General features: G+C 38.8%; 2 protein-coding genes across 2 annotated transcripts; one reads left to right on the forward strand and one right to left on the reverse strand.

Moving 5' to 3' along the window:
• Positions 1 to 310: 310 nt before the first annotated feature.
• Positions 311 to 8,108, reverse strand: LOC110891067 (DNA (cytosine-5)-methyltransferase 1B). The gene is made up of 12 exons (XM_022138729.2): positions 7,876 to 8,108; positions 4,539 to 6,075; positions 2,938 to 4,462; positions 2,699 to 2,863; positions 2,392 to 2,596; positions 2,198 to 2,309; positions 1,969 to 2,116; positions 1,670 to 1,867; positions 1,273 to 1,551; positions 1,033 to 1,194; positions 754 to 972; positions 311 to 672 (listed from the first exon to the last, which is right to left on the reverse strand). The coding sequence occupies exons 1-12, from the start codon at positions 7,931 to 7,933 to the stop codon at positions 526 to 528; spliced, it is 4,755 nt and encodes a 1,584-aa protein (XP_021994421.1). The 5' UTR covers positions 7,934 to 8,108; the 3' UTR covers positions 311 to 525.
• Positions 8,067 to 9,944, forward strand: LOC110888758. The gene is made up of 2 exons (XM_022136265.1): positions 8,067 to 8,152; positions 9,059 to 9,944. Exons 1-2 carry the CDS (start codon positions 8,067 to 8,069, stop codon positions 9,942 to 9,944), a joined length of 972 nt encoding a protein of 323 aa, XP_021991957.1.
• The last annotated feature ends 897 nt before the right edge of the window (positions 9,945 to 10,841 follow it).

Here is a 10,841-nt window from a genome sequence, read left to right on the forward strand (position 1 = left end):
ATCCAAACCTATACAAAATTCTATTAAACCTACAAAGATTGAAAATGTTTGTATCTATGAGTGGTGAAACAGTACAAGGCATGACAATCAGTTTAGCAAGCTGGAGAAATTCAAAGGGCAGGATTTTAGAAGATGCACTTCCTTCATACCACCTAAATGTGGTGTATGTTCTAATCAAACCCATGGGTTTAATCTTTACCGATTTATTCCTCAAATAAGATGAGATTTGTAAATACTCATACAAGTTTTTGCATGATGAAGAGTAAACCAGTAAACATGAGGCTATGCTCTCACGAAATTGCCACGCAAGTGGCGCAAAATGGGAAGCCGTTGTCTATTAATGGACCATAAGAGAGAATGTATTGCTCATCATGGTGCAATATATGTCTGCTACCAATTCAATGTAAGCAAATTCCATGACTACATACTCGAAAAGAAGTTAAAAACTACATGGCCTTGCTCTATATACACATTAACGTCCGGATATTAGACCACAAACAAAAACAACCACAAGCCAGGTACCACTCACTTGCCCAACTGCTTCTGTTTTGCTTCCACCGCTTCCTTGAGTTTTCGACCCAATGCATATGCTAACGGAGGAGGGACTGCATTTCCAATCTGCTTGTGCTTATGTTGGATGTTACCAGAGAACTTATACCCATCAGGGAAACCCTACAACACAATAAAAGAAAGGGCCGTTTCAAGACCATCTCTAGGTGCAATATATGCTAATTTATTAAGATAACTATGTACCTGAGATCGAGCACACTCGCGAACAGTTAGAATACGATCCTGATCAGGGTGAAAGCACATCCCGACCTTACCCATAGGCTGTGGGTCAGTAATAGAAGTTGGAAAGTTTCCCTCCCAGTCAAGCCTTCCGAACAAACCCTTCCATTGGTTATGCCTTTTGGCGGTGTTTGGTAAACACCAGGGTATAAGATCAACCATTTGTCCAGTTGACAACTTAACCTGCAAGAAGAAAAAAAGTCAAACACTAAGCAACGTTCCGGTTTAGAATTTTGTAAATACCTTCTCCGCAGGGAGGTCTCTCCAGTCAGCACCAGGGCATTTAGGAATTCTCTGGCACCTAATCACATTCAACTCGTTCATTTCTTTTGATATATGATCCATTAGAACCGGCGTGTCTCCCCGGATTCTCTTTTGAAACCAAGAGATAGGCTCGTTTTTGTACTGTGCAGAATTACAACAAGTTACTCAAAAGGGTGGAACAGAAACAAAAAATGACACGAGAAATAAAAAATATTGTACCTCCATAGTTGTGGCAGAAGCCCCATTTCCAACAGCAGGAAGGTCACCAATTGTGTCTCTAACGGTTATTGAACGGAAAGGAGCGCCAGTTGCAGTACTTCTAGCAGCAGCATATTGTGTGTTACTGTTCAGTGCGACTTTGAGTTCTGGGCTGGCAAATACATGCATTGGTTCAGGCCACTCGGGTAGTATTTCTTCAGGGGAAGCTGCCCATATGAAAGCCCGTTTGCGTGATTGTGATACACCAAAAGCCCCAGCCTCCAGAATTCCAAACCTCACCTACAATTTAATTAACAAAAAAAGGAAAACACTACTGGTTGACCATCAAAATCTTCAAGTAACTTTATTTAAATTAGGCATCAATGTTTGGCTAAAATATCTGGAACAAATAATGTACCTGATAACCCATTTCAAGCAATGATGCGAGAGCTAAACGAAACGTCTGCCCCTTGTTAAACGACACAAAGTTCCTCACATTTTCCAACAAGAAATATTTGGGACGGAAATACTCAGCAAATGACAGAAACGCCAATATCATTTCGCATTGAACCTTGCTCCATGTGCTTTGATTGAACCTGTTCATGCCAGAAAAACCCTGCAGATATTTTAAAAGTCAGGTACATTTCAAATAGATTGTGTTCAGTTACATTACATTTTATTTATTTTCTAAAATTCTAAAAAATGTAGAATTAGCACCTGGCATGGTGGGCCACCGTTGATGAAATCCACTTGCCCAGGTCGAGGCAGATTTTTGATCTCGTCTTCATCGAGTTTCGCAGCCATTTCTTCAGCCTCAGAAGTTGATATACAGTCATCAGTGTCCCCACATGCAGTCATGATAGCCCTGTATTTCAAACAATCGTTGAAAATGTCAGCTACAATTTATTCAATGTTATAAAAAATGATTCAAAAAAAAGCATCGAACCTTAGTATGACATTGCAATTATGAACAAATGCCAACGCGTCAGGATGATTAAGTCTAAATGCATCACCAGCAGGTTCTTCGTATTCAATTGCCCATTTGGTTATTGATGCGCCTGTAAGTAAACATGCTGACATGTCAGTAGAGATCCAAAAAGAAGCAAATAAAAGAAAAAAAATGAAGTAGTTACCACTTACCAGCTTTTTGTAAACCCTCAGATAAGCCACCACAACCAGCAAAAATATCCAATGTGGCTAGACGATTCTGTGAAGCGGAACTCGATTGGTTGGTGGCCATATCAATATCACTTTCTCCTTCTTTAGACTTCCCTTTTCTCTTTCTGATTGCAGCCTCGTTGACAAAGTTTTCTTTCGGGGGACTAAGCTTAATGTTAACAGGCAGCTGCAGAAAGATGTTCGGAATATTAAACGTCAAGGCAAAAAGACAATAGAAATTGCAAAGACTTGTTACATTATTATACATAGAATGGATAAGTGAAACTACCTGCTTGAGAGATCCCTTATCGGGAACATAAAGCCGTTCACAGAAGAACACATGATCAACTATGTAAGTGCTGTCCAAAGAGGAAAGGTCGTTCTTCCTTCTAACTTCACACTTTCCCTCTATTTCTGACACTGAAAACTTATGCGTTTCTTCACTGTAATACACCTGGAAATCCAATTAAAAATTATCATCAAAACACATTCAAGTGAACTAATATTATAAGTGCATTTAAAAACTACCTCTTGAATGTCAGACCGGTACGCTTTGTCTGCAGACAAATCTTCAGGTCTGTAAAATCTTCTAACTTGAACCATCACCGAATCAGGGTCAACCCGTTTTGAAGTCTTGGGAGATTCGATCTGCAGCAACTGACAAACGACATACGCTTTAAGCCCGACATTTCTACCACTCTTATGAGTTCCGTTGCCCCTTTCATCTGAGTCGAAGTGATGAGGACCGACATACACAAAGTCATCAACACCGTACTCGGTTGCCAGGTAAGTAAAACCCGTCTTGGATTCATTCACCTCGAAAACCTCCTTTTTCTTTTCATCTTCCGTAATCTTACAAGAATAACAGGTCCCGGTTCCAAGTCCCAGTTTATCAGTTTGCAGAGAAACGAAAGCACCTTTTTCAGGCCAATATAAACTCTTGCAATAAAACTCAACCGGCAGACCTTTATTTTTCCTATCTTCAGCCTTTGCTCTATCTGTTTTATCAAAATTAGCATTCGATTTTCGATGCTCGTGACCCCACGGCAGTGTTCTGATTTGCACTACCACAGTTTTAATAACCTCGTCAAGTTCAAAATCCGAACAATCATTTGTCAAAAACACTTCCCGCTCGTTTGCTATGTTGCCGAGAACAGTTTTGCAACCTCTTAACATTAATCGCCCGTGAACAAATTTTCTAGCATCAGAGTCTTCAAACAAGTATTCAACATAATAAATAGAACCTTCGTCCGAATCAGACGAATCTGATTCAACCAAAACCGAACTACCTAAGCCAACCACCTCTCCCCGAATAACCGCCTCTTTATACAGAGACTTGCCGTCAGTCATCTTCCCAACCACTTTCCCGACCCATTTGATGTCGGTTTTTGACTTTGACCCACGGGTTTTCTTTTCTTTTGATGCTGATTGTGGTTTCTCAGGTTCTGGTACAGGAAGAGCGATGTTTTCATCTTCAGGTTCTTCACAATCTTCCTGCTCGTTTTCTTCCGGCTCGTCTTCTTCATCTTTCTTCACGTCAACCGAATCACCCTCTTTTACCTCTTCAGGTGAGTAATGCGAGTAAAACTCACCCCAGATCCTATTAATTAACCGTGTTGTTGTAGCAGGCATTGCCTTTCGTTTTGAAACCACAGGGCCCATTGCTGCTCTCGGGTTCATATTCGCTTGCTTCAACTCGATTTTCTTTTTCTTAACCGTCCATTTGGTATGATGTCTTTCTTCCATTTTAACCTCTAGACCGGACACAAAAGCAGATTTCCTGATTGTAGCGTCAGGAAATTCAGCAAACTGCTGCAAAATGATTTGCCCATGAACCACTACGTATCTCTCCACAATCAACGGGTTTGAAGATATGTGAGCAGGGTGACTCTTCTCGAATTCCGACAATCTCTTTACAACTTCAGAAAATGATAACTTTGATGCGCGGGTCTGCTCTTTCAGCAAAGTGATGATCGCAATAGCAAGCCTTGCGGTTTTAAGAACTGTTTGATACCACGGGGAATATTGCTTCGACGGCTTTCCTAGTCTATACCTGAAACAAACACAATACAACAGTTTAGATACAACAAAACATACAATGAAAAAAAAAGTTAAGAGCTAGAACTCACCAAGCCATATCGGTTCGAATTGAAATAAAAACCATTGATGCACCGAATTCAATCTTCCACTCCTTTATAGCGCTCAGGTAAATAGGGATACCGTCTTCATTTTGTGCAGCAGAGGAAGAACCAGAACCAGAACCAGAACCGGAAGCGCTACCAGGTTCATCGTCAAAACAGAATCCACTTCCATCATCTGTTGTCATTACCCCTGATCCAAACACAGTGACATCGATGTCTTCACACGGCTTCATAGGAAGAAGCTCCAAAGAAATCAACCGTGAGTCGCAGTTGTAGAGTGACCAGTTGTGAAGCATGCTTTTTGGAAGATCGTCAGGGTCAATCATACCATATTCATCCATGTAATCAAAGAGTATATATTCATCGGTTTCTTCAACACTAGTTTTGTAATAAGCAGGAAGTGGGTAGTCATTTGCTATTTCATCTTCATTAATCTGAATGTATAACTTGCTTGATGAAGTTGCGGGTCGTTGTCGTTTCTTCTGTCTCATTGATTGCCAGTTTTCGTTTTCTTGTAAAACTCGAGCCAACTTCATGTCTTCGTCTTCATCAGAGGTTGGTCCAGACCCGTTTGACTGGTTAACTTTTCCTCCATCTCCAATCTTCAAAGGTGCATTCATCGATCCACCGGACGGAATTTTTGCCCCTGCAAACTCTTCAATTTTCTTGCTTTCATCCTTTAAAGCATCAAGCGCGGGTAGTTCAGCAAATGGCTTATCAATACTGTTAGGCGCGTCATCCAACCCAACAAGTTGTTCGTAAATGAACGCACCCCATGAAATAATCAAGTCCCGGATTGACGCACCATGAGGAAAGTTTTTACTCCCACTCATTGAACGAACAAGTGAAGCAAGTAGTTCATCTAGGCTCATATCCGGGTTGCCACCCGCAGATTTCGACAACCGTTTGTAGACTTCAACACATGCACGAGCCTTTTCGTAAAAAAGATCAAACAATTTCTTGTAGCTTGTTGCCGGCTTTACACAGTCATAGTCAGCAAGATCTGTAGAGACCCAAATAACAGGAGAACCGTCTTCATAACCGGATATTGACCAATTTTCAATACGACCAAATCCGTCACACTGCACCCCGGTTTCCTTTTCTTTTTCAGAAGTTTTCTCTAACGGCAATACGATGCCTGAGATGAATATATCATCCACTTCCAGCATTTCAACAGGTTGTGGTTTCCCATCGGCGTCATGAAAGATGAAATCTGTCAATCTTCTATTGGGTCGTGGATCATCTGGGCCCGGTATCAAACTTAAGGCTGCTATTTCTTCTTCTACGACTTGGACCTTCTTGTTCTCAATTGTTGCATCCTTAGCGGACAAACGGACGGGTTTGCTTTTAAAATCAGAACACGAAGCAGCTCGTTTCGGCATTTTCCTCAAAACAGTAGCATCCTCACTGCTGATTGATCTTCCTCGTTTTTGTTTAGGTTTGGTAGCAGACTTTGTTTTAGGATCTGCAGTAGCGCCGGATGCCTCAGTTGTTGGTTTAGCTTGTTTTCCCTTTTTCTTCATTGCTGTTCAAAAAAACAAGTCTTTAAAGTTGGAAAGTACATAACAGTTATGATTTATAGTGAAACAGAATTTAAATTTGCAGTACAGTCTACAAAGCTATTCATAAGTCATAAATGAGATACATTACGAATCAAAACAAAAGTAAAAATCATGTTGAATTTAAAACCACAGAAAAACATACATATAAAAACATCAAACATGCAATTTCAGGATATAAGCTGTTGGAAAATAAAACAAAATATTTAAAGTTAATACTTATTTTTGAAAATAAAAAACGACAAAAATAAAACGGATCAAAATGGCATTTTCCGATGAGATAAACTAAATTCGTCACGTTTCGTAACCTAACAATGCACGCTGTCCTGTTGTTTCAACGTATCATCGCCATCATCAAAACAAATGTTAGAATTATCAAATTCAAGTCTAAAATAATCCAAGTCATTCATATTTCGTGAAAGCTGCTACATCAATATAAGATCCAAAATGGTCAAGACTCACAGTCAAAGCATTCACCTTTGTAAAGTCAATGCACCTCGGCAAGCAAAGAACATAATGTAAGAATATTTCCTGAATTAACCCTTTAATATTTTAAGGCAATAAAATACTACAGTCAAGTAAATGTTAAGCAGTTATATTTTCATAGTACTTTCAAATAAAACACTCATTAAAAATTATTTAACAACTATCTACAAACCAATTTCCCAATGCTTCACAGAATCTGGTTTTGATTATTCTACTTATAATAAAAATTTTGTCTAATTCAAGATTACAATCTATATGGAAACTAAAATTAACACCCAATTATCCAAAACAAGTCATATCAAGCACAAACTAAAGTATCCATATCGGCTCCAAGAAGTAAATTTTATTCTATTTATAATAAATATTTTGTATGTATGATTGTGTAAATCCTAAAGCCCAATGCCAAAAGCTAATCTTGTTGCTCAACCAATTAGATCCCGCCTACGTAGTTAAAAGCGGATAATGTGCGCAACTACACACAAGCATACATTTGCACCTTAAGTGCAACAACACACAAAAAGCACTACAAAAAATAATTTTGTAGCTAACCAATTAGATCCCACCTATGTAATTAAAACCGCATGAAGTGCGCATCAGTGCAGCCTACGCACCTTATAAATGCAGCAAGGCGCAAAAAGCGCCTGAACGGGCAAAAAACTGACAAAACTAGTTTTAAACATTCTGAACCAACCAAAGCCCATACTAACAAAGCAAAAAATGACATGCACCATTGCGTGTCTCGGGCATACACTTTTGTTGCCTTGCACCTTGAGCCTTACCTACCTAGAATCCCACTCTCAAATCCCTTTACATACAATTTGCTACATGTATGTAAGTATAAAACCATCTGATCTGGTACTTGTATCTATGTCCTTACAAAATCATACCATTTAGATACCAGTACCAATCTCATCCCTAGGTTAAATCATAAAACAATAAACAAAATCATACAATCACCATACCACTTAAATCCCTAGGCTCACAAAACAAGATCTTCTCGCTTTACGCTTCTAAATCCCTAAAAACCGCTTAGATTTGCATACCAAACGCAATAATAATAAAAATAATATCGCGTTTATGACGGAAAATAAAACCTCTCTCTAAATCTAACACTTTCTCTCTCTAAAATATCACTTTATCTCTCTACGAAACACCAAATGTCACACCATCATCATCATCATAACACATATAAGCGAAATCAAATAAGATAAATTAAATGAAAAAACAAAAACCAGAAATAAATCAATAATAATCGACAGCCAAAAACTAATCTGACGGACCTGCTGGTTTGACGGCACCGGCTCCTTGAGCTTCTTCTAACAAACTTGCTGTGCCCATTTTGAAGAGTGACGGGGTTTTTGGAAGAATGGATTGGGACTGGAGTTGTAGGGGGAATGTGTTTTATAGGAAAATAAATTTAAAGAGGGGGGAATCATTTAGAGCGGGTTGATTGAATTTTTGGCTGAAAAACATGGCGGGAAGTCACCAATTGTTGAAAGAATTCCCGCCACCATGTTCTATTAATAGTATAGTAGATTCGGAATACAAAACCCTAAGGTGTTTTCGATTTTGACTTTTGTTAATTACCGTTTTGTCCCTTAAGAGCTGGGAGGTTACCTTGATGTTTCTCGGGACTCATTTACCTCTACAATAACCAAACCCAATAAATGGTAAGGTGAGAATATGAGATGTAGGCAAATCTTCTTGTTATTTCTAGACATAGTGTGCTTCCAAACATATAGAAAGGTAACAAAAATAAGAAAAAAAGGGAAAAAATATCATCCTGTTATGAATATGGATGATTTTATGCGCACAGTAAATGCACAGTAAAAGCGCACTGTAAAGAAAATAATTCGAACGAATTATTATTTATAGGCCCCACCAGCTTTGTTTTTATTTCTTTTCTTTTCTATATAACGTTTTGTTTTCGAAGAGAGCGATGAGATATATAAAAATTGTGTAGTCTACTTGTCTGTGTTTAATATTATTCAGTTGTCACTCAGTTTTACAAAGAAAGGTTGATCTCAAGTGAGAGTTTTTTTAGGCTAGTTTTATAACACGTTATCAGCACGAGCGCTGTCAAACAAAAGCAAATAAGCTATTACCATACTCAATGTAAGAATTTCATATATTTAAATGTATACATATATAGGTTGAAAGCCTAAGGGTGCACCAGTGAGTTGTAAAACCATACACCTTTAGGATGATCTTTTAGATCATGTTTTTCCTTTATATATATATGTATATTTATAATATAGTTTTGGGATAAATTAAAATTAGTACATGGGACCTATTGCTCTGGAGATATAACAATTATGAGACTACTAACATTTATTTATGTACCTAACATTTTTGTTTATGCATCTAATATTTATTTATGCATCTAACTTTTATTTGTACGCACATACTAACATTTAATTTAGAGTTTACATTCATGTATACTAACATTTTTTTTTACTCTAGCGATCAAGACAAGGCAAAAGCCAATGTCTTCCTCCATAAACACATTGATGAAATGTTGCAATTTGAATATTCAAATTTTGAGGATCCATACGTTTTGTGGGAAGATTTAAAAAGCAGATTTGATAATCAAAGGGAAGTTTTACTTCCCACTGCTAGAGATGAATGGAACAATCTCATGTTCCAAGATTTTAAAAAGGTGAATGAATTCACCTCTGCTTTGTACAGGATATGCTCAACGCTTCGATTCTGTGGGCAAACTGTTACGGAGGAAGATATGTTGGAGAAAACTTTCTCCACATTTCATGCATCAAATATAAACTTGCAACAACAATATCGATTGCAAAAGTTTCAAAAATATTATGATCTAAATTCATTTCTCCTCGTAGCAGAGAAAAACAATGAGCTACTAATGAAAAATCATCAAGCTCGTCCCACTGGATCATTAGCCATTCCAGAAGCAAATGCTGTTATTAATGATGATACTAAAGACTCTGGAAGAAAATGGGGACGAGGCCGTGGCCGTGGCCATTTTGGTAAAGGTAATGGTCGAAGTTATTCCTTCAAAAGAAATAATAACTTCCGAGGCAATTCCCATGGTCGTGGTCGAAATCAAAGAACCCCCAATTACCACACTCCACAAAATACCAATCCCAACCAGTATAACAAAAGGAATGAAGCCGGTAGGTCCGAAAACAATGGCACTTCTTGTTTCAGATGTGGAAGTGCAAACCATTGGTCAAAGGCTTGTCGTACACCTTCACATTTATGTGAACTTTACCAAGCCTCTCTCAAAAGAAAAGAAAAGGAGATGAACCATGTGGATAATTTTAATAATATCAACGTCGAAATGAATGTCGCCGACTTTAACAATAACATGGAACTCTGAAACGAATGTTGCTAAACCATAATAATTATATGCAACAATTATGTAATTTCCTTTATTATATGTATCTTTATTATGTTTCAGTAGTCTTTCTTTTCATGTAACGTTTTCAACTAATAAATAAACTTCTTATTATTATATATATCAAATTACATCGTCCACTTGCGCCAGGGTACTTTTCGTTTTTTTTGTCTTTTACCACATTACTTTTTACCTTTTGCTTTTGCCACCACACTTGAATGCTTCACAACAGCTCAAGTCCAACACTTTGAAAACCCTAAACAATATTCACGCACAAGAAGCAGTCCCCCTCTCTCTCGCGTGTCTTGACCGGCGACCGGAGATCGGAGCTCCGGCGCCACTTTTTTCTCCGGCGAATCACTCACCCATACACCCACCCCTTTTCTCACTCTCTCACGCCGCTCCGACGACCGGAGTTCGACGTTCCGGCCAGCTCCGCCATCATTTTCGACAACCACAACCACTCTCCGACACCCTCCTTGCTTCTCTGATGATGACGGCTGAAGATGATGTTTCGCTATGAACATGATCGAAGATGATGATGTTGACGCTGGTTATGGTTGACGACGACGGTGGTGCCTCGGAACTCCGGAAGCCGTGATGTATACGGTAAGTGTCGTTTCTATTTAAGCCTCGGAAAGTTTTGTTTGTTTTACATAAAACTGATTTTTGGGATTTTTGCTAATTGTGGTGGTCGCCGATGACTGGGTGAAGTCCGGTGACGGCGGAGAGTCATCGGCGACAGTGGCGACAGGGAAGTGGTGGTAGCTGTCCTAACAGGCCAGTCCATCTCAGATACGTTCGGTTCAGTCAAGACCGGCTTAGATTGAGGCGACACGGTTCAACTCGGTTTGGTTCGGTTCAGGTTCTCCTCGGGTC

This window comes from Helianthus annuus, chromosome 6 (assembly GCF_002127325.2).
Source record: "Helianthus annuus cultivar XRQ/B chromosome 6, HanXRQr2.0-SUNRISE, whole genome shotgun sequence".
NCBI lineage: Eukaryota > Viridiplantae > Streptophyta > Magnoliopsida > Asterales > Asteraceae > Helianthus > Helianthus annuus.